Consider the following 24,559-nt stretch of genomic DNA (forward strand, 5'->3'; position numbering starts at 1 on the left):
GCTAACATCCAGATTAGATTGTTGAAATGTATAGTATGTGTGGCTGCCCTTGGAGGGAATTCAGAGATTTCAGTTGGTACTGAATACACTGAACCAACTACTGGTTGTGTTAGATAAGACTGTGATGAATCACCAGGGGCGTGTCCAATTATGAACTGGAATTGGTCACTGAAACATATCTTGGCAGTATTATACAGCTTTACTGCTGTTGCATTTTTGTTTGATGTCACTGTATCCTGCCCTTCCACCCACCTTCCTGTCCTTATTTTACAGGTATCTGAACCAACAAGCTGCTGCCATTTTCATTAGCTCAGCCACCACCTACCATATCCATAAATCCAGTTCAGGTTCCAATGCCACAATGGTCCTCCCTAACCTCCTCAACCTTAAGAGGCAATACAAATACCTACTGGCATGCAATTTTAAAAAGGCAATAAAGGCCACTTGGTCACGACACATCCAGGTGGTTGGAGCAAAGGACTCAGCTATGTTCTGGCACTTCATGACCAACTCCACCGGCAATGGTTTGACTCAGTTAGACACCCATATCCCATCAGAGATCTGGGAAATGCACTTTCAGAAGCTGTATGAAGACCCCACTGAGGAAGATACCCCCCCACCGGATTTAGAGGACTTGCCCAGGTGGCCACTGGTCTCTTCGGCTGAAATTGAGTCTCTCATTTCCCAAACCAGAGTGGGAAAGGCCCCTGGGGAATACCTGACCCTTCCGGAGCATATTAAAAAAAATATAGAGTGGTGGGTTTTAGTCTTGACCTTGCTTTTCACTTATATTGACTCTTATGGCTGTATTCCCAAAGACTGGGGGCTGGCAATTATCATCCCCATATTCAAAAAGGGAAGAAAGGATGACCCTGCCAACTATAGGCCTGTCAGCCTGCTCAACACCAACAGTAAGATCTATGCTAGACATCTACATGGGAAACATAAGGACTGGCTAGACCAGGGATTCTCAAACTTGGGTCCTCAGGTGTTATTGGACTTCAACTCCCATAATCCCCAGCCTCAGTGGCCTTTGGTTGGGGATTATGGGAGTTGAAGTCCAATAACACCTGAGGACCCAAGTTTGAGAATCACTGGGCTAGACCAAGAAAACCTGTTTGCAGAGGAGCAAACTGGCTTCAGGGAGGGTAGATCTACAACTGATCAATGCCTGGTGCTTCAGCACCTAATTGAAAAATATTCTTCCAGCAACATGGCCTCTCTTTACACTGCCTTCATTGATCTTAAAGCTGCTTTTTGATTCTATCTCCCGATTCAGGTTATGGGAGAAATTGGAAGCCTCCTCAGTCAACTGTCATCTGCTTTATATAATACACATTCTGCATGCAGACATGACCCTCAAGGTAAGGTTCAACCTAAAAGGGCACCTCATGAACCCTGTTCCGACACAGACGGGAGTCAAACAAGGATGGTATCCTTGGTATACTATCCGAAAGATGAAAATCCGGGTAGAATGGATTGGTCCCACCCCTTCCCTGTGGATGAATCTGTTGCTTAAAGGGGCATTGAAAATTTTCTAAAAACTGATTTCAGTGGTGCTGGGGAATCTCATCTTGGGCTGGAAGATCAAGGGATTCCTTTGAGTCAGTAGATGAAGGCAGGGCTGTGTCCTCAGACTGCGGTGGGGCACAGGCTTCAGTTCCCCTGGTTTTCCAGTCTGAAGCCTACCCTGGGAAGAGCAGAAGCAACTTTAGGAGGTGAGCAAGGTTTTCTATACAGAACAACATCAAGGCTTTCCCCCCTTCAAACTAACAGGAGGAGGGGAGATTTTGAGGGGCTAGTTTCTCTTTAAGGGATGAGTCCTAGTCTGCATGTTTGTTATTTTCCAGGGCTAGCAAACTCCTGTGGCATCCAGTTTTTGTTTCTCCCTACCTGGAGGGAGTGGAGTCAGCTAGGGCTGTGGGAGGCCCCACATTCCTTTGAGCCACATCCTGTGTCTCACTTTGAAGCCTACTAGGTGAAGGACCGAGAGCATACCCAACAGAGCAGAGCCAACAGGGATAGCAAACAGAGCCCTGGAATTTTGTGAGAATTCAGCAGGAGGTGTGCGGGGGAGCCTGAAACAAGTCCCTGTGATCACAAGGAGCCCAGTGGAGAAGAGAAGGTAAGTACAAATCTCTTCCTCATATAAGTACTGATCCCTTCCTCATATTCTTGAGAAAGGCAGTCTGGACAGTTAAATGGCTGACCGATACAGCTGAGACATATCCTTCTAATAAACTATCTCTAAATATTGTAAACAGACAACAAAACCAGTTATGAAGATAGAAAGTCAGCACGGGAGGGGCACTTCCCAGTGTATTTGCTCCATGGGCAGAAGTCATGGGTGTGTGCTTGGTGCACGGAGCTCCTGGCAATCAGGGAACAAGTTCGTTCCCTTGAGACCATGGTGGCGGATCTGGAGAAGCTCGGGGAGGCAGAGAGGCATGCAGATGAGACCTTTAGGGATGTGGTAGAGGCATCCCACTCCAGTGGTGATAGCTCCTCTGCTGTCAGGGAAAATGAAAGTCTTGGGGAAGGAGGACATTGGTCTGAGGAAGGGGGAAATGCTCCTTTAGAAGTGACCCCTTCTGTGGATGATGAGCCCATATCCCCTCACACAGGGGATACTCCTCCGGGGGGTGGTGGCCTCCTTGTAGTAGGCAATTCAATCATTAAAAGGTATAGAGAGATAGGTTTGTGACCCACATGTTGACCGCATGGTGACTTGCCTGCCTGGTGTGAAGGTTGTGGACATCACAAAGTGTCTAGATTGACTGTTAGGCAGTGCCAGGGAGGAGACAGCTGTTGTGGTGCATGTCGGCACCAACGATGTGGGGAAATGTAGTTGAGAAGTCCTGGAAGTCAAATTTAGGCTGATAGGTAGCCTATGGAGGTCAAGGATCCCAAGGTAGCATTCTCAGAAATGCTAACTGTTCCACATGTAGGGACAGTGAGACAGACACAGTTGAGGGGTTTCAATGCATGGATGAGGCGTTGGTGCCGGGAGGAGGGGTTTAGATTTGTTAGGCACTGGGATACATTTTGGGGCAAGCAAGGCCTGTACAAAAGGGACGGGCTGCACTTGAACCAAGATGGCACCAGATTGCTGGCACTTAAAATCAAAAAGGTTTCAGAGCAGCTTTTATAATGACGTCTAGGGAATAGCTGACAGGAGATGGGCAGTATCCAGTTCAGCAAAAGCCATCCTTTAAAGTGCGAGGTTGCAAAGGATTCAGATAAAACAGAAGGGGACAGAGCAGAACCACATAAAGAGCAGAGAGAAGGCTGTGCCAGCTGGTCAAAGAGTCAAAAGAAAGATAGCATACACCAGGTGATAGATCCAGCGTATAGGTGCTTATATGTTAATGCCAGAAGCCTCCGAGCCAAGATGGGTGAGCCGGAGTGCTTGGTTGCTAACAGAGAAATAGATATACTGGGCATAACAGAAACATGGTGGAACAGTGAGAACCAGTGGGACACTGTTATCCCTGGATAAACTCTATAGAAAGGGCAGGGAGGGGCACCTTGGACATGGAGTAGCACTGTATGTTAAAGAAGGGATAGAATCTAACAAGGTAGAAAACCTAGGAGGACCTGAGTCCTCCACAGAAATCCTGTGGGTGACAATACATGGCCTGAAAGGAAATGTGCTACTGGAGACGTGTTCTTGCCCTTCAGATCAAAACGCTGACAGTGACTGGGAGCTGCAGGAGGAAATCAGGGAGGCATCAAGGAGAGGCAGGGAAGTAATAATGGGTGACTTCAATTACCCACACATAGACTGGGTAAATTAACAGTCAGGTAATGACAATGTCAAATGTCTAGATATGCTGAATGACTGAGCCCTGGAACAGTTGATCTTGGAACCAACCAGAGAGAAGGTGGCCTTGGACTTAATCCTGAGTGGCACCCAGGACCTGGAGTGTGATGTCACTGTCATCAACCCCTTAGGGAACAGTGACCATATTGTGATCAAATTCAGCATACATGTGGGGAGAGAATCACCAAGGAAATCTAACACAGACACTTTGAATTTCAGAAGAGGAAACTTCTCCAAAATGAGGAGTATGGTGAAAAGAAAGCTGAAAGGGAAAATCAAGAGAGTCAATTTGCTTCAGAATGCATGGAATTTACTCAAAACCACAATACTGGGAGCCCAGTTAGATTGTGTACCCCAAAGGAGGAAAGGTACCACTAAGTCCAGGAGGATGCCAGCATGGCTAACAGGTAAAGTCAAGGAAGGCATACAAGGGAAGAAGACTTCCTTCCAAAATTGGAAGGACTGTCCAAATGAAGAGAACAGAAAGGAACATAAACTCTGGCAAAATAAATGCAAGGTGACAATAAGGGAGGCAAAAAGCGAGTTTGAGGAACATTTAGCTAAAAGCATCAAGGGGAATAACAAAAACTTTAAATACATCAGATGCAGGAAACCTGCCAGGGAGGCAGTTGGACCATTAGACAATGAGGGAGTGAAAGAGATTATTAAGGATATGGAGGTTGCAGAGAAGCTAAATGAGTTCTTTGTGTCTGTCTTCACGGCAGAGGATACTGAGCATATACCTGTTCCTGAACCAGGCTTTTCAGGGATGGAGGCTAAAGAACTGAATTAGATAGAAGTGACAAGAGATTATTTCCTAAACTGTCTGGAAAAACTGAAAACTAGCAAATCACCAGGGCTGGATGGCATCCATCCAAGAGTTCTCAAAAAACTCAAATGTGAAACTGCTGACCTCCTTGCTAAAATATATAAATTATCTTTGCAATCAGGCTCTGTACCAGAGGACTGGGAAGTAGCCAATGTAACAACGATCTGGGAAATTACAGGCCGGTTAGCTTAACGTCCGTTCCAGGCAAACTGATGGAAAGCATCCTCAAGGAAAAAATTGTAAAGCACACAGAAGAAGAGGCCCTGCTGGGAGAGAACCAACATGACTTCTGGAAAGTTAAATCTTGTCTTAAGAACCTTTTGGAGTTCTTTGAGAATGTCAACGAGTGTGTGGATCAAGGTGATCCAGTTGACTGGACTTCCAAAAAGCTTTCGACAAAGTTCCTCATCAAAGACCTCTGAGGAAACTTAGCAGTCATGGGATAAGGGGACAAGTACATGTGTGGATTGCTAACTGGTTGAAAGACAAGAAACAGAGGGTAGGGATAAATGGAGAGTTTTCACAATGGAAGAAAGTAAGACTTGGGGTCCCCCAGGGATCTATACTGGGACCTGTGCTTTTTAATTTATTCACAAACGATCTAGAAGTAGGGGAAAGCAGCGAGGTGGCCAGATTTGCAGATGATATCAAACTCTTTCGGATAGTGAAATCCAAAACAGATTGTGAGGAGCTCCAAAAGGATCTCTCCAAACTGGGGGAGTGGGCGACAAAATGGCAAATGCGCTTCAATGTCGGCAAGCATAAAGTGATACACATTGGGATGAAGAACCCCAACTTCAAGTATATGTTGATGGGATCTGAGCTGTCGGTGACTGATCAGGAGAAGGATCTTGGGGTCGTGGTCGACAGATTGTTGAAAGTATCGACTCAATGTGCGGCAACTGTGAAAAAGGCCAATTCCATGCTAGGGATCATTAGGAAGGGGACTGAAAATAAAACTGCTAATATTATAATACACTTATACAAAACTACAGTGCAGCCACACCTGGAGTACTGTGTACAATTCTGGTCACAACATCTAAATAGGACATTGTAGAACTGGAAAGGTGCAGAAGAGGGCAACCAGATGATCAGGGGCCTAGAGCACCTTTCTTATGAGGCAAGGCGACAACACCTGGGGCTTTTTAGTTTAGAAAAAAGACTACTGTGGGAGACATCATAGAGGTCTATAACATCATCCATGGTGTGGAGAAAATGGATAGAGGAATTCTTCTCCCTCTCACATAACACTAGAACCAGGGGTCATCCCATGAAATTGATTGCCAGGAAATCTAGGACCAGCAAATGAAGGTACATTTTCACACAACGCATAATCAACTTGAGGAATTCTCTGCCACAAGATGTGGTGACAGCCAATAATCTAGATGGCTTTAAGAGAGGTTTGGATAACTTCATGGAGGAGAGGCCTATCAATGGCTAGTAGTTGGAGGGCTATAGGTCACCTCCAGCCTCAAAGGCAGGATGCCTCTGAGTACCAGTTGCAGGGGAGTAACAGCAAGAGAGATGGCATGCCCTCAACTTCTTTCTGTAGGCTTCCAGCAGCATCTGGTGAGGCACTGTGTGAAACAGGATGCTAGACTAGATGGACCTTGGGCCTGATCCAGTACGGGTGTTATGTTCCTAGTGTGTGGGATCCTGATGTGGTGGGGTCACCCAGATCGGGGTTGTAGTGTGTTGCTGGCCTAAATTCTCAAACATATTGACATTATATACTATGACGGAATCAATGGGCGGCATTCAGATTAAGTTAATCATGTCTAATTCCTCTTGAAAATTATTATTATTATTAATAATAATAATACTAATAATAATAATAATAATAATTCGATTTCTATACCGCCCTTCCACAAATGTCTCAGGGCAGTTTACACAGAGAAACAACAAATAAATAAGATGGAGCCCTTTCCCCAAAGGGCTCACAATCTAAAAAGAAATATAAGACAGACACCAGCAACAGTCACTGGAGGTACTGTGCTGGGGGTGGATAAGGCCTAATTTATGGGACTTATGTTATTCATGTCTAATTTGTTCTATTGATTTGCTGAATATTAGTAATGATGGGTACTACTCAGTAGTTTAGCTGATTTTGATGAATTAAATATGAAGGTTTGGCCTACAATTCTGGTTTAATTCTGCCACAGAAATCACAATTTCCCTTCATTGCTTGGAGTGTGTTAGCCACATGTGGCACTGCCATCTGTTTGTAATGGGGTGGGGAGCAAACATCCACAACAGGATTGCAAAGCAAACACCTTTCCTTAAGTGATGCTGAGTAGAGTCAAGGTGTTGTTTACAGCCAGGGAACGCAAGTCCTGGGGTCCCTGCTGTGAGACGATTGTCCGAATATCTAAGGGAGCACCTGATGCTGCCTCCACCTCCCCTTTCCCCAAGCTAAGTTTTTTTTGGGGGGGGGGGGCTTCTCTATATGGCTCCAAAGAAAGATTATTTGCCCATCTCTCTCCCCCCCCCTCTATATATTCCCCATTAGCCAAATGTGTAGTTTCCTAATATGTTCAGAGACTTGTCTTTAGGGTATGCACCTGGTAACTTCTACTAGAGATATCTGTGTAAAGTGAATTAGCTAAGAGATTGAGTTTGAACCAGGAAGTCCCCGAATCAAATTGTCTTCCTGTCATGAACTCACTGGGGGCTTTAGGCAAGCCATCTCTTTCTCAGCTTCAGCACCACATTGTGCAATATGGAGTAACACTGATCCACCCCACAGGCTTGTTATAAAGATTACGGAGATACGTAAATGAAGTGTTTTAAACACTCAAAAGAGATATGCATCACATAAAAAGAAACTAAATATAAATTCAACAGTCCTCCCCTTTCTTATTCTCTAACAGTCTGTCATATGAAATACCTCGGTAATTTATTATTTCTGTTCCAAGCACTGGAGTCATCTCCAATACTGTGATGAAGGCTTTGTCCATAGATGTTAATGGAAATGGAGACATACGGTGTCTTCTTGCCACCTTTGTGATGTCTACAGCACTATGACCTGCAGAGGATGAATATGAAAGTTAGAAAAAAATCCCTGGCATTTCCTTAGAAAGATAACTTAGTAGATAATGTTTATGATTGGGTTCGCCCAAAAGGTAGAACATATGCAGGTCCCCCCTGCCTCCACTCCACAAAAAGAACTACATGTTAACGATATAGCATGCACACCGCTAGTGCATGCTGCTTTAGGAAGTAAACACTGTTTTACAAGTCAGGTCTGGTGATTAAAAGTGTAATACACAAAAGAAAAAAGGTAGACAAAACCTGGAAGACAGTATGTAATCACTAGAATTGGAAATGTAAAAGAATGTTAAAGCTATTACACTACTGAAAAATCCATTAGAATTTTACTGACCACCACAATGTATTTATTGATTTATAAGGTAAAGGCAAATGATACAGCATATCTATATTGTATATCTCCTAAAAGATGTCTTAACATTTTATGGAACTGAGTCTGATATCTTCAAGAGCTGGCCTTCATCTCTAAAGATTATCAAAGTTATTTCGTACTTAAATACAATGGGAGACCATGAGAAATGCCTTTTTCTGAACAATATGTGCATGCCATAAAATGTGCAATTCCATCTCAGGGACAAATTGCATCCTGCCACTTTGTTATCTAAAGCAGTTGATTGAAGCACAAATTGTGAATCAACACTTCATATTTATTTCACATTATGAACATTATCTTGTAATCATTTCGAGTTTCTAACAGTATTTTATGTGCATGTTTACTCAAAAGTAAATCCCAAGTTCAATGGGACTTACAAGTTGGTGTGCACAGGACTGCAGCCTAGGGATAAGTAGCTAACACTTTATAACTTCCTAAATTGGTTAGCACTAATATGATATACAACAAAGACTCAGTCACACACCCTACAACAAAGAATCAGTCACACACCCTACATAGTTCATTTATACCACATTACAGAATAAAACAGCCAACAAAATCCATTTGAGGGGAAAAGATAATGCTAACCTAGGCATCAGTGCAGCAATGGAAAAAGCACTTTTCAGGATTTTTCTCACAAGATTGGTACAAGTATGCAAATGAACTGAAGTCTGAATTTTGCTGTATAACTAAATGCATTTTCTCCTGCCTAAGGCCTACAGATCCCAGGCACCTCCCTTTTCAACTATATGAGGCGACAGGAAGAAAATAAGGTGTCCCCAAAGAATTTACTTGGTAGAAGGAGTCTGCTTATTTATTTATTTATTACATTTATATCCCACTCTTCCTCCAAGGAGCCCAGAGCAGTCTACTACATACTTGAGTTTCTCCTCACAACAACCCTGTGAAGTAGGTTAGGCTGAGAGAGAAGTGACTGGCCCAGAGTCACCCAGCTAGTATCATGGCTGAATGGGGATTTGAACTCGGGTCTCCCCGGTCCTAGTCCAGCACTCTAACCACTTCACCAAGCTGGCTCTCGCTGGCTCTGATGCTTAGGGCATCAGACTGTAGTAGTAATGGCAACAGTGATGATGGAGAAACCTAAACAATTGGCTTCTAGTTCTTATAATGATGCTTTTTATTTTAATCACAGTCGTTCTAATAAAAACTTTCTGTATCTCATGTTTTGCTTTATGAAAGTGAGTGAGCTTTGGAAAAGTAGTCCTTCAAAGGAAAAGGATGTTGATGACCGACATTTTCTTAATGACCACATGTCCTCAAATCAGCTGAGTTATGGAGGTCACTGTTTATGAAACATAGTTTCAATGGCTGCTGCTGATTTGCTTTTAGACATAAATATCAGTTGAATGATAAAAGAAACAAATAAATAATCCCATTTTACAACAAGGCCAAAGCCTGCATTTACTTGGCTCCCCTTCTGTGTGTGGCTGAAGACAACCCGCAGCAAGTCTGTCTGCCGCAAACATCTGGTTCCCATGAGCATGTGCTCCAGGTGAGCTGCAACGTCTGCTCAAACTGTGTCACCATAACCCGCCAATGTCTGGTTCTGGAGTCACACTTCTCTGTCCTCCACCTGACATCTGCTGCCCAACTTCAAACATAGGTTACAAATGTTGGGTGGCAGAAAGAAGTGTGGCTTAGGTCCCTGCTAACTGAGCAGAGGGGCACCTTTTTAAAGTGGCGATTCTCTTTATTTAGCAGGGAGAGAGCAACTGGCCCTATCCAACCCTAGCACAGCATCCCTCCAGAGGCTGTTGCTGGTATTGCTTATGTTTCTTTTTAAGATTGTGAACCCTTTGGGGAAAGGGAGCCATTTCATTCATTCATTCATTCATTCATTCATTCATTCATATCTATGTGTAGTGATCAGTCACTGACCAGCCCCTAGGTGGCACCTAGACAGCAGCTGGGAGGAAGAGAAGAGTTTCTTTGTTAGAAGGAAGCAGGCTGGGGGTGAGGGCAGGACGTATGGCCATGGAGGATGGCTGCGGAAGGAACTGCAGATCTTTGAGAGACAGGATTGCAGGAAGCTTGATTCTCATCAGATGGTGGGTAAGTTTTCAACAAAAAGGGGATTCTGACTAGGGAACAGTTTGTTAGTCAGATTTTGTGTTAGAAACTTGTATTTCTTTTGTGTGCTTTGTAGATCCCTGACACTGTTCTAGGATGGTCTATCTGTAAGCTTTTAAAGGTGGTTTTGCATTTTCCTACATCCATTTTCTTTGCAACTGGGTAACCATGATTTTTAAAGTGTGCCGTCCCAACATCATCTGGCGTGCTTTCTGAAGTATTCTTGTAACCTACTGAGTATTTCTTTTACCTGTAACTAAAAGCTGAGAGAGCCTCAGACCGAAGCAGCCTGTAGCATTTGAATAAAGTTTTTCTCCCTTTTTGTTCTTTGCATTTTACAAGCCTCTTTGAGTGGATTTTTGACTCAGGAAAGGGAGAGGTGGGAAGGGAGTTTCTCTGGTGCAACACGCCAGATACGTTCAGCAACTACCAGTTTTCTCACCATGTGTAAGCTTGCACATGGAAGGTTTTTGTATACTTTTCCAATACCAAAAGGAGGAGAGTTTCCCCTGGGATTTCCACCCAAGCTCAGCCGGGGGGCATAAATTCAATAATTGGTTGGTGGTGGCAGCCTAGATCCTACCAAGATTATTGGAAAGTTTTGGGAGAAGCCTTTGCTCGGAAAGCATAGAGGGGATGATTGAGCATTTTTATTCCACTCACTTGGGCTTGCTCTGAGACAAAGGCTTGTAATCCGCTACACTATGTAAACTGCTTTGGGAACTTTTGTTGGAAAGTAGTATATAAATATTCATCATATATTCATATAGGACCCAGACACTGGCTGTTCGGATGACACAATTTGAGCACAATTTGTAGAAACTGGAGGTTCACAAAAGCTGGACTTGCTGTCAATTGTCTGAACCCACCCTAAGATACTCTAAATAGTATCTATGTATACTGAAATCCCCACAACTTGTCTTTTCAAAGAGACATCTGTTATTAACCAGCACCAAGAGACTGAAAATCCTAAAAGAAAAAATCAAGGCTAACAACAGGGAAAGACAGCTACAGATTAAAAAATATATATTTTGTAATGTGTAATTGCTGTCCTGCTGGTGTACCAATGTTATCCTTGTAACATTGGTTACAAGGATGCCAATGTTTCTTCAGCCTTCTGGAATTCTGTGCAGCATGTATTAACAGATTTATGTCAACTACTACCTAAAATAACTCATTCTGTTATTCCAAGGAATGGATACATGTGCAGAGGAAAGCGTCATACATAAAACAAAGGAAAGTATCACCTGCTGATATATTACATGATTGGCCAGCGTCAGTGGTCTCGTGCAAGAGCGCTCATGTGAAAATACTTAAACTAGTGCACCAATACTTCAGGAGTGCAACTTACATTGTTTCCACTGTAAGACCAATGACATTTCTTTAGATGCCTGCAGAAGTGTGGGCTGATTGGAAATGCCAGCATAAGTCTACGTAACATGTTGGCTAATGCTTTCCCCACAAACCTCATAACACATTAATTGCCATCCTCTGCCGTAAAAACCCAGAAGCAGTAATATTAAAAGAGTAAACAATGAGTAGGATCCAGACTAATGCTACAAGAGGTGAAGAATGTTTTACTTATGCAAAGGGAGAGGGGCATTTTCTTTTTAAAAAACCTTCTCCTTCTTTCTGATGCCACAGATGCCCCCTGGAAATATGTTCATGAGGACTGGAACATATCTACCTCAGGGGCAGATATCAGAAGACAGGAGCTTAGGTTGAGCCTGGGGTGGCTATGCTTATTTTTTGGAATGTTGTTTTTCCTAGTCATGGTGAAGAGCTATATTTTTTTCAGAAGATTTTCAGATTTTCAGAAGAAGGGAGCAGGTGGGGAAAAAGGCGGTGGGGGGGGGGAATAGAAAACCATCCCTCACCCTCTTGCAGGCATAAAACATTATTTCCTTTGCACACAACTGCTCTGGCTCCTGTTCAATCTATTGATGGGGTTACAAGAGGAAGAAGAATATGCATGCTTAGTGCTTAGATTGTATTGTATGTCATATTCAGGGAATAAGAAATGAATAACAAAGACCACTGAAAGTGAAAGAATGCAACTGCTATTTTCCCGAGGAGGAAGGACCCAACAACATTAATAGAGATTGAGGCTCTCTCTGTGTGAGGTTTCCAGTAAAAGCATCCTTCAATCTGCACCAAGAGTCAGTTATGGCGGTGGGCAGGCATCTCAAAACAAAAGTATTAAAAATTGGAGTCAAAGTCTTAAACACTCCACATGCACACTGCACAGCAACTACAAATATATTGAAAAGCATGCAGAAAGCTTTAATTATTACTTATTTAATATACTGGATATTAAAATATTAGATTTCAAGGCTATGAACACGAGCAGGGAAGCCCTAGATTAGGGAAGCCCTACCTGGGGCTTCCAGATTAGGGAAGCCCTACCTGGGTAGGGCTGCTCGAGTGCAGTACTGGGATTGATCCTGATCCCAGCACAACCTTCTCCACAAGCCTGTGTTTTGTACCCAGGCTTTTACCTGGATTAACAGATATGGGGTCGTGTGGATGCTTGGGCTTCACGCAGCCCAAGCATACACAGAGTCAGGTGCGTATAGGAATCCCCCAATGCACCATGTTCATTGTGTGTGCATTGTGAGATCAGAACATAAGAACAGCCCTGCTGGATCAGGCCCAAGGCCCATCTAGTCCAGCATCCCGTTTCGCACAGTGGCCCACCAGATGCTTCTGGAAGCCACAGGCAGGAGTTGAGGGCATGCCCTCTCTCCTGCTGTTACTCCCCCGCAACTGGTACACAGAGGCACCCCGCCCCCGAGGCTGGAGGTGGCCTACAGCCCTCCGACTAGTAGCCGTCAATAGACCTCTCCTCCATGAAGTTATCCAAACCCCTCTTAAAGCCAATACGAACATAAGGAGGCTGGAGGTTTTCCTGGAGGCTGGGATGAGTCAGGACTCCAGAAATCTGTACTGCTCCATGAAGCACTGATTGTGTGGGTGTGTGGCAGTGTGCTGAAGAGGACATCAGGGATCGTCTGGTGGGGAGGTAGGTTCCACTCTGCCTTCTTGCCTGCCCAGCCGGTCATGAGAATAGCTTCTATCCTTTTGTTGTTGTTGTTTCACACTGATCTGCAATGGTCCCAATCAGTGTTCCCTCTACCAGGGATTCCCAGATGTTGTTGATTACAACTCCCATAATCTCCAGCCAAAGGCCATTGCAACTGGGGGTTCTAGGAGTTGAAGTGAACAACATCTGGGGATCCCTGTTAGAGGGAACACTTCTCCATTTAATTTCTGCCCACAAACTTGCTGTGAGGTTATTGTCGAGTCTCACAGGAAGCATATTTCCCTGGCTGTGCTTAGTCAAAAGCACTGCTCTGAGCCAAGCATGGAAGTGGAAAGAGGAAGAGTGCCCTTGCGCTTCTCTAAGCTTCCCACTTTACCTATAGTCTTTCATTGTCCTTTCAAAGACAAATTCTGGATTGGTTGAGAACAAAAGGTCTCTGACACTTCCTCTCGCTCCACACCATCCAAATTGGTTGGGGGCTCATCACCCTGCTAATGAGGGTGGGTGAGGTGGTTGCTTCTAGTAGCCGATTATTGCAGGTGGTGAACTGACCATCTCTGCCATTCCCCAGGGCTCACCAAAGCATCAGGCACTAGAGCATGGGAACTTAGGTTGAGCCTGGGGTGGCTATGTTTATTTTTGCTTATTTTGCAGAATGTTGTTTTTACAAGTCATAGTGAAGAGCTAGAAGTGTGCAGAGGGCTAAAGCCCCACCAGTAACTTAAAATATTACTTAGTTCACTTCTGTTATTTGACATAAGATCAAGTATTTGTCACACATTCAGGCATATTTTTTGCTGCTACGTAAGGGCAAAATGTATTTTTTAAAAAAGAAAAAGAATAGTGAATTTTCAGTTCTGCACCACTTTCTACATATTCATAGTGCTTGTATGGCATCTCATTTATTAATTAATTTACTAATGAATTATTATTAGTTTATTAATTTACTAATAAACATGTAAGGATAAAATACTCACTGGCTCTGAGGATGTTCTCCTTACTGCTGCACCTGGACTGGACCTGTAAAGAGAAGCACAGGACTGATGAGGCAGAACAAACAATAGGCACAAGTTACCATGGAAATTTAATGGGCAAGCTCCTGGGACCTGGAGATAGAGGCTCCACTACATTTTTAATACTTTACAAGTAATATCTGTTCCATGACACATAATTAAGCAAGTGATTATTGGTTGAGAACCTGAGTCAAATGTAAATGTCAAAATACAAACCATCAACAGGACAAATTCATTAGTTAAAAAATTTAAGATTAATAATTTAAAGATGCATATTAAATGGCAGACTTGTATTCTAAGTTCATTGTGAGAGAAAATACCTAGATTTCTTTCTTGTTTCTTATTCACAACAAAAAGATTCACAAATACTGATGATACTTCTCAAGGCTTTTAATGGCATATCTATAAAAATAAGGTGAACATGCTACGAAGAAATTGTTGGTTCTTAGTAATTTTTAGCAACTTTGTTTCACAAGTGGATCACCTACTTTTCCTTGGAGGCAAAAGAGTGAAAATGGCTCAGTCATTTATGACTACTTTGAAGAAATGTGATGCTTCACATGCTTTGACAGTGCCACATTACCTTATTTATTTAATATATTTGTATACCGCCCCAAACTCTGGGTGATTTACAACCCTAAAAATGTGAGCAAAAATGACTCCTACTTAATCTGTGTTGATTTGACACTAGGCACTCCTTGGGTAACTCCAGGTAGCATGAGTTTATATGAAACCCATATGAAACAAGGTCCTCCTTTTAGACAAGCATATATAAACTGTTTGAAACACAATTGGTGCTGCAGAAATATATGGAGTGAATGCCCAACAGACAATGCTTTGATAAGGAGCAGATACTGCATGGATACCAATGCATGTTTATAGTGAGGCAGTATCTAAAAAGAGCATTTGGGCAACTATTTGAAAGCACTCACCCACCACCACGCTGTGCTTGTATGATTACAGTGAAATCACTTGAACTAGTGTAGTTGACATTATATTGTTGCATATGCAATTATTTTGCATCTATATATAAGCTGTCTTCTTGCAGGTAACAGGAGATATTTGCTTTTGACCCTTGTTAACTATTCAGAAGTACAACTAGAGGGAAAGAGGGTACATTAGATTTTAGTCTTATGTGTACATTATGAACAGAATTCCTCACTGCATACAAACAGGCAATCACCTTGAATTCATGGGGACTCCAACATATGAGAGAATTTTATGCACAATTGAGCACGTATTGATATTTGAATCAGGGAGTAAGGACTTTCACATGCATTTCTAACTGCACAATTTCCTTTTCAAAATCCTTGTTACTTCAGAGGGAGGGAGGGAGGACGGACAGACATTTTAAGATTCAAAGTCTAAATTGCATTTGCAGGTTTATATGTAAATGAAGCACATTTGATTTGTAGATTATTAAAGGGAAACATGGGTGGGTGAGGGAAGGGGCTGCAGTGCTGTTTCTGTAAATACTCTTGAGAACAGAACCATCTTTTACATATGAACCAAATAATTATGGACATTTAATTTATTTCTAAACCTCTTTCTTCTGTTCCACAGCAGCTTGCCCCAAACACATATCTACACAAGTTGGAGACTACAGCATTATCACAGTCTACTTATTGCAATGGAATAATTTATGACAATAATGTTGCAACTTAGAGTGGCTTATGGTTGTCCTTCCCTGAAAAAAATTGTTATGTTTAAAAAACGAAAATGAAACAAATCCACCCTCCCCATCAAACATTACTACAGTTATACTTCAAATAAAACATCAATGATACTACATTTTGGCCCAGAGTTGTTTTTCCTCCTTTCAGATTACTGAATGAGAGAATTAAGCATTCTAATGGAAGAGGAAATTGTTTTTGTTTGATCTACTGTAAAACAATTCTGGATCAAAGAGAAAAAATGGTACATGTGTGCACAATATGCATATGTGAGAAAGAAAGACAGACTGACAGTGGGCTGTCGTGGGATAACTCCATAGATGTAATATGCAAAAGGAATGGTGATCTTGTTTAAAAATGGTACAGTTTCTTACAGGTGGAAGACAATAAATTGGCAGTTGGCAAAGTAAAGTAATTAAAATACACAAATCTAAGGTTTCAAAAAAAGTACAGGAACAAAATACAACACCGAGACAATCTAGAAAAAGATGTGTGGCAAAATAAATATGATTGATAGGGCACAGACAAGAGGGGGGACAATGTTAACAAAGACAATACTAAAGAAATAAAATGTAAGTCAAGAGAGTCTGCAACAAAGTATAAAAACAGAAGGAGCCCAAAACCATAGCGCAAAGCAATGTTTGCGAATGGAAAACAGCTCCTTTGAGCGGTAATAGTTACTCTCAAGTCGTAGCCTCTATTCCTCCTGAGTTCATCTTTAAGCCCTTCCAATCTATAGTGGAGCTAGCGCATGGACAAAAACAAGAAATTTATAATGAACAAAACAGCTGAGACTTGTAGGTTGACTCTTCTAATTTTTTTTTTTAAAGGATCTGAGATACTGCTCTTACAATGTTGAAATGCAGGTGGCCAAAACATGTTCCTGGTTTCAAAAGCAACCTCTGGAAGAAATGTTCTTTTGTGCACAAAAACACTATTCATATAATTAACAAAAGTATTATGGGAAATTATTTTCTGTCTACTAATAATAAAAGTGGGGTAGTGGTATAAAACTACATGGAATAAATATCACACTCTCTCTAGATAGGACTGGTTCCAATCTGCAACGATGGTTGCTGGGTATAAGCAAATGCATCTAAAATTAATAAGGTAATCAATCATTTAGGGATGTGCACGAACCTTGGTTTGGTGCTGAACTGCTTCGGACAAGGTCTGAACCAGCTTGGCGCCCAGGGGAGGAGGGAAGCGGGACCTTTAAAAAGTAAGGATAGCAGGCCCTTACCTGCTCTCCGCTGCCACATGCAGCTTCCTGCTGCAGCGGCACTTGTCCCTAGAACTTGCTTGTGGCGCCAGGATGCACATGGCATTTGCGCATGCACGGGCGCCATATGCATGATCAGCAACACCATGTGTGTCCTGGTGCCACACATGGGTTCTTGGGACAAGCGCCACTGTACAGTGGTGGAGGGAGGTCAGCGGCAGCCTGGGTAGCAAACCCCCTAGCTCTATCCCCTGAATCAGACATCAGCGTCTGATGTCAGACACAGGAGGCGGGGGTTAGCCATGCCCCCTGCATCTGACGCCAGGGGGTGTAGTTTAGCTCCCGGCATCAGACACGGAGGGTGTAGTTCAAAACTGACCACCACCATGTTTGCAGTGCGGCTGGAGCGGGTCTCCCTAAAAGGCAGGGCGAACTGCCCTGGCCATGCTGTGAACGTGGCGCTGTCTGGATTTAGTTTACAAACGGGACCATGCAGCCATAGTTGCGAGCAAGATCGGCCAGCACCAAGTTTGCAGCATGGCCAGGAGTGGCACCCCCTGCCCTTTAAAGGCAGGAAGAGCCACTCCGGCCATGCTGCAAGTGCGATGCTGGCTGGTTTTTCTTGCAAATGGGGCTGCACGGCCCCATTTGCGAGCTAAACCACAGTCCCCGCATCTGGCGTCAGATGTAGGGGGCATGGCTGGGGCGCGAGGCGATGCCCCTGAGGGGCAGCAGCTGGGTTCTTTGAACCTGTTTGCACAATGGTGGCTCCGCCCCTGAGAACTTGCTCTCCTTTTAAAATTTATTTTAAAGATGCTGCTCTCTGCTCCCCTCCCTATGGTGCCAAATCACTGCACAAGCCTAAGTTCCTGCACATCCCTATAATAATTACTAGTCAATATTCCTGTATGATGTATGCTAATATTCTGCATCCTAACATTATTTCAAGTGGATGATTTCAAAATTATTTTTAAATTTCAAAAACGTGCTCATGGTTCTAACACAGATGTATCTTAAATATGAATGGTTTAGATACTGGGAGAAATGGGGGAACTGGAAGCACAAGTGACTTGTACTTTTTCTCAAAATAACTTGGAATAGAACTTTTGTATCTTCACTTGCATCCTCCCAATGAAGGGACCGTTTGTGCATCTTACTATGGAATAAGATGTAAAAGTTCTATTTTGGGTGATTAAAAAAACACACAGGGAACAGGTAAAAAGTAAAATTTCTACTTCATTGCTTGTCCAAAAATCTAAAGCCACTCCTTGACTTGATTCCTATATTAGCCACATGGCATATGAGCCACTATGATATGACTGCTTCTCATGCCATTCTGGTAAAATCTGAAAGGAAATGATTATGTGGTTGGAAGATGTGGTTACTTCCAATGCCTGTGTTTATGCAAGAATATGGGGACTGAGATTTTGTCATTATTGGTTTGTATCTTTCTTTTGGGGCTCTTCCCAAACTATCATATGGCTGGCTTTATTATTATTTCTTGTTTACACAGTCAGACAGGTGTTATTGACTGGTTTGTTTTATCCAGACATCGAGTCCTTATTATTATTATTATTATTATTATTATTATTATTATTATTAATGATCGATGCCAAGTCAGTAAGCCGGTAACCTCTGGTTCTCAGAAAGTGCATGCCTCTAGCAGGTGCTACATCTGAATGCACTCAATTCCACTTCCTGTGCCAGGTTCCCAGGATTCAGCCAACATTTTCCCAAGATATTCTGCCCATCTGTAACCTACATCTGAAGTTGGACAGAGAATCTCAGGAGAATGACACGTGAATCTTGGGAATCCAGCCTGATAACTGGACTTGGGGGGCTCAGGTCCATTGCAAGTGTGTACTTGTCAGGAAGCAGAGATTCCCGGCTTATGGACTGGCGGTGATTGTCCGAAGCCACCCATAATGGACTGCTATTATCCATCGTGCTACACTGTGCAACATCTATATTGTAACTCTGGTAATTCCTTTTCACCCACAGGCTGTTCAAGAGAAAGTAACATGTGCATGTCTTCTTTACTACAAACCAGACTTGATATTTCTCTGTGTTTATCTTCTCTTTGGTCAGAGTCAGACTGGCAGAAGAGCTTTAGGCAAAATGCAAATGCATCCAATATTACTTCACTGTTGCTCAAGAGGAAAAGCATCAAAAAGCAGAAAATCTGTTTTCAGTGTTTGGGAAGTTAAGTTCCTAGGCTTAAGTTACATTTGTTTTGTAAATCCCAAGTAACACTTCTTGCCACAAAAATGAGCATTAAGTCGTAAGTGGGGAAAAAACATTTAAATTAAAGTAGACAGAGAGAATGGAGAATACGTGATACTTGCTAACACAGCAACCTAAATATGAACATCAAAATCAAGACATCTCTGACTGCAACAATATGCACTTAAAATCCATCTATCATATTTTATTGTAAAATCATAGTCCCTCTGAGGTTACTTCTACAAAATAAATGGTATGAAAAATTCATGCTAAACATGAAAAAATAAATTAAAACATAGCCAGCTGCATCAAACCAAAACCACAGTATAAGAAGAAAGCAGAGAGAAACCTTGAACATGTGACTATAATCTTAATAAATATTCAAGAAATTACTTACCTTTTACAGATCATAATAAGATTAGCACAAAATATAAAGTCAGCTCTTCATTATGGAAAGTATAATTAAAAGCCAAGAGTTAAGGTAAAATGAGTTGCTACAAGAAGATGAAGAATTTCCAATCCAACATGAAAAGCTAACTCTTGTGAAGAACATTTCAACTCACATTTAATACGATACAGAGAACACTGACATCAAAACACAATTTTACCACTGATAGAGAGAAGTGATTTTTCAAGAGGAATTGTGGAAATCCAACCCATATTCAATATAATTTATGGGACAGTTTATCAGAGATCATCACAGAGGCATGCAGTATGTGGAACCACCAGCAGAAACCCAAATTAGTAGACACATACAGACATACAGCGTGGACTAAGATACAGGAAAGGGTAATGGATTAGCTAAGCTATAATGAAGGAAGCAAGATAAGCAAAGCACAGCAGCAACTATGAAGTGAGAGCTATTTTCTGCTATAATTGTCCCTTATATGCCAGATTTATTTAAGGTTGCAAGCAGGATATTCTTCAATATTGCATATACCACAGGTTGTGGCTTTGCAATAACGTAGAGCTCTTATTGCCTCTACCAAAATGTTAAGGACTACATCAAAAAAGGGATGTTTTAGTCTGGCACAGGGTTGTTTTGGTCGTCTTATTCAATGAGCACTGAACTAAATAAAAAAGACAGATAACTGTCCTATAATTTATTCTGGAGATACACAATCTTAATTATTACTCAAAGTGGCTGTTCTCATGTGCAGCCAAGTCCGGGCTAAGGTTGTGCACCCAATCCTGGTGGTGCTTTGGAGACAAATCTGCCTGTGGAGCCAGCCTCTTTGATGAGGTTAAGGCAGCAAACACTCCCTTGGCCCCATTTTTTCTATTGTGTGCAGCGCCAGCTTTTAGCTGGCGCTGCAGCAATGATAAGCAGCTACCCATGACTGTGGCAATCCCCACAAAGCACTGCACACGTTGTGGTTTTTTGGATTTCTGGGGGCCGGGACACTGCATCCTTGTCCCGAACCCTCTGCGCTGCTAGGGGCAGCTCGTGTCCGTCTTGAGTGGGCAATCTGTGCGCCCAGCACAGACCCATCGATGGCCTGCGTTGGAAGTTAACTTCAGCAGCCTTCCTCCCCACGCGCCCTCAAGCCCTTCTCATAGGAACATAGAAAGCTGCCATATACTGAGTCAGACCATTGGTCCATCTAGCTCAGTATTGTCTTCACAGACTGGCAGCGGCTTCTCCAAGGTTGCAGGCAGGAATCTCTCTCAGCCCTATCTTGGAGAAGCCAGGGAGGGAACTTGAAACCTGCTCTTCCCAGAGTGGCTCCATCCCCTGAGGGGACTATCTTTTAGCGCTCACACTTCTAGTCTCCCATTCATATGCAACCAGGGCGGACCCTGCTTAGCTAAGGGGACAAGTCATGCTTGCTACCACAGGACCAGCTCTCCTCTCCTCACTGATCGTAAGAAAGAGCTCAAGATTTCATTAGTTTAAAACGTTTTCACTCATATACAACTGATAACTATTACCTTAGCAACATTCATGTCTCTTCAGTACATGTTCATACTTGAGACCACTCCTCTGACATGTAGCATCTAAAAGCAGCTTGACTTTGCCACCAGCTGAATGTGCAGTTGCCTCTTCATTTGGCTAGCAAAGTTTCTTGTAAGATTCAAAGAGGAACCGTCACAGACTATATCCACATCTATTGTCTATAAGTTTATTCTGTACAAGTTCCCCCTTAAAGTTTACAAGCAGCACTGCCAGTTGAATGGGAAAGCAACTGACTACACAATGCCTAATGGCACTGCTTGGGTTTCGTTTGAAGCCATTTTTTTTAGATATGCAAAGATGTAATAATATGAAGTACATAAGAAATACATCTATATTACTTTTCGAGAAGACGCACAAATGCTAGTGTCATATCTTGCAATATGGAAGCCCTTTCTCTATCATACTGTACATATTGCAGTGTATTACAGATTTACATACAGATCTTCAGAGATGGATGCTATTTGATCAATTAAACATTAAATGATATAATTAGAAGTATATCCCACATTCTTTCCCCTAGACATTCTTAAGCTCTAAAACTAGCATGTACTTCACTTTTAGTCCCATGGGTGGCAGCCAAACTTGGTGGGATCCAATGTGCAGTGGCACACTGTTGTCAGAAGCTCCTTTTGTCCGTGGAAAGTCCCTTGTATGGGCAGAGCTTCTGTAAGGAGAAGAACCCCTTGTGTGGAAACAACTTGCCTTTTGTGGGAAGGCAATTCTGATGCAACTACACCCAAAGTTTGGGTGCTACCCCATGCGTTTCACAAATGTTTTTTGTACCAGTGTGGTGTAGTGGTTAGAGTGCTGGACTAGAACTAATAATAAAATAATAATAATAATAATAATAATAAGAAGAAGAAGAAGAAGACGAAAAAGAAAGAAAAACAAGTCAAAATAATCAACATAGCAATACCAGGGGATAGCAGAATAGAAGAAAAAGAAATAGAAAAAAATCACCAAATACAAAGATCTACAAATTGAAATTGCAAGGCTGTGGCAGAAAAAGACCAAAATAATCCCAGTGGTAATTGGTGCCCTAGGTGCAATTCCAAAACAACTTGAAGAGCACCTCAACACCATAGGGGCCACAGAAATCACCATCAGCCAATTACAAAAAGCAACTTTACTGGGAACAGCCTATATTCTGCGACGATATCTATAATAACAGCAACAATATTGATAATAAAATTCAGCCATCCTAAGTCCTTGGGAAGGACTCGATGTCTGAATAAAACAAACCAGTCAATAACACCTGTCTGATAGGGATGTGCAAAAAATTTTGGGCACAGATCGATCTGTGCCCGAAATGAGCAATTTCAGGTGATTCGGGGCCGAACCGAATCACCCCCGATGTCCCCCGATATTTTTCGGGGCCGAGCCAAATCACCCGAATTTCGGGGCCAAAAAATTCGGGTGATTCGGCTCATGGCCGATTTTGGGGGATTTTTTGAAGTTTTAGTGACTTTGGGGCAGTTCGGGGGCATAGAATGGGATCGGGGCAAAAAGAGTGGGGTCGGGTGGTAGTGCCTAATGGGTGCAGACTACCACCACAATTTCAGGGGGATTGGGCAAAGGGCTGATTTTTGGGGAATTTCTGAAGTTTTCGTGTCTTTGGGGCAGATTGGGGCAGAAAGTGGGGCCTGGGGCAGAAGAGTGGGGTGGAGTGGTAGTGCCTAATGGGTGGAGGCTACCACCCCAATTTAAGGGGGATTGGACAAAGGGGTGATTTTTTGGGGAATTTTTGAAGTTTTTGTGTCTTTGGGGCAGTTTGGGGGCAGAAAGTGTATCTGCCCCAAAAGGGTGGGGTGGAGTGGTAGTGCCTAATGGGTGGAGGCTAACACCCCAATTTCAGGGGGATTGGGCAGAGGGCTGATTTTTTGGGAATTTTTGAAGTCTTGGTGTCTTTGGGGCAGACTGGGGGCAGAAAGTGGATCTGCCCCAAAAGAGTGGGGTGGGCTGGTAGATAGTGCCTAATGGGTGGAGGCTACCACCCGTCCCCAATTTCAGAGTGATTGGCCAGAGGCCTGGATTTTGTTGATTTTCTGAGGTTTTTCTTCATAAAGTGCTTTGTGGTAGATTGATTCATTCATCATATTCATAGTAAATGCAAGTGTGAAAAAGTGAAAGTGGGGTCATGAGAGTTCTTTAATTGAAAAAAATCTCATTTGCTATCATTGAATGAGAATTCACACCTCAGAAAATAAGGGAATAACATCCCTTCAGAAAAACTTCTGAGGTGTGAATTCTCATTCAATGATAGCAAATGAGATTTTTTTCAAGTAAAGAACTCTCATGACCCCACTTTCACTCTTTTCACACTCTCACTTACTATGAATATTGAATGAATCAATCTACCACACTGCACTTTATGAAGAAAAACCTCAGAAAATCAACAAAATCCAGCCCTCTGGCCCATCACTCTGAAATTGGGGATGGGTGGTAGCCTCCACCCATTAGGCACTATCTACCAGCCCACCCCACTCTTTTGGGGCAGATCCACTTTCTGCCCCCAATCTGCGCCAAAGACACCAAGACTTCAGAAATTCCCAAAAAATCAGCCCTCTGCCCAATCCCCCTGAAATTGGGGTGTTAGCCTCCACCCATTAGGCACTACCACTCCACCCCACCCTTTTGGGGCAGATACACTTTCTGCCCCCAAACTGCCCCAAAGACACAAAAACTTCAAAAATTCCCCAAAAAATCACCCCTTTGTCCAATCCCCCTTAAATTGGGGTGGTAGCCTCCACCCATTAGGCACTACCACCCCACCCCACTCTTCTGTCCCAGGCCCCACTTTCTGCCCCAATCTGCCCCAAAGACATGAAAACTTCAGAAATTCCCCAAAAATCAGCCCTTTGCCCAATCCCCCTGAAATTGTGGTGGTAGTCTGCACCCATTAGGCACTACCACCTGACCCCACTCTTTTTGCCCAGATCCCATGCTATGCCCCCGAACTGCCCCAAAGTCACTAAAACTTCAAATATTCCCCAAAAATCAGCCCTTTGCCCAATCCCCCTGAAATTGGGGTGATAGCTTCCACCCATTGGGCACTACCACCACACCCCAAAATATTGCCCCTGGGCCCTTTCCCCCCGAATCGATTCAGATTTGGATTCGGGTTAAATCCAAATCCGAACCGAATCAAGGGTGATTTGGGTGGCCCATATTCGGGCACAAAACAGAACAGGGGTGATTTGGTTCGGGTCCCAAACCGAATCACCGAAAATCCGAATTGCACACCCCTACTGTCTGACTGTGTAA

At 42.9% G+C, this 24,559-nt stretch overlaps 1 protein-coding gene across 37 annotated transcripts in view; it reads right to left on the reverse strand.

Annotated features, from left to right (window-relative positions):
- GPHN (gephyrin) overlaps window positions 1–24,559 on the reverse strand; it is a 556,374-nt gene that overhangs the window by 72,580 nt on the left and 459,235 nt on the right. For all 37 annotated transcript variants that reach the window (XM_053285016.1, XM_053285048.1, XM_053285057.1 and 34 more), the window contains 2 exons: window positions 14,185–14,227; window positions 7,540–7,677 (listed from right to left, as the gene is read on the reverse strand). In XM_053285016.1, coding sequence (XP_053140991.1) covers window positions 7,540–7,677; window positions 14,185–14,227 — 181 coding nt within the window. The remainder of the gene's footprint in view (window positions 1–7,539; window positions 7,678–14,184; window positions 14,228–24,559) is intronic.

This window comes from Hemicordylus capensis, chromosome 1 (genome assembly GCF_027244095.1).
Source record: "Hemicordylus capensis ecotype Gifberg chromosome 1, rHemCap1.1.pri, whole genome shotgun sequence".
Lineage (NCBI taxonomy): Eukaryota > Metazoa > Chordata > Lepidosauria > Squamata > Cordylidae > Hemicordylus > Hemicordylus capensis.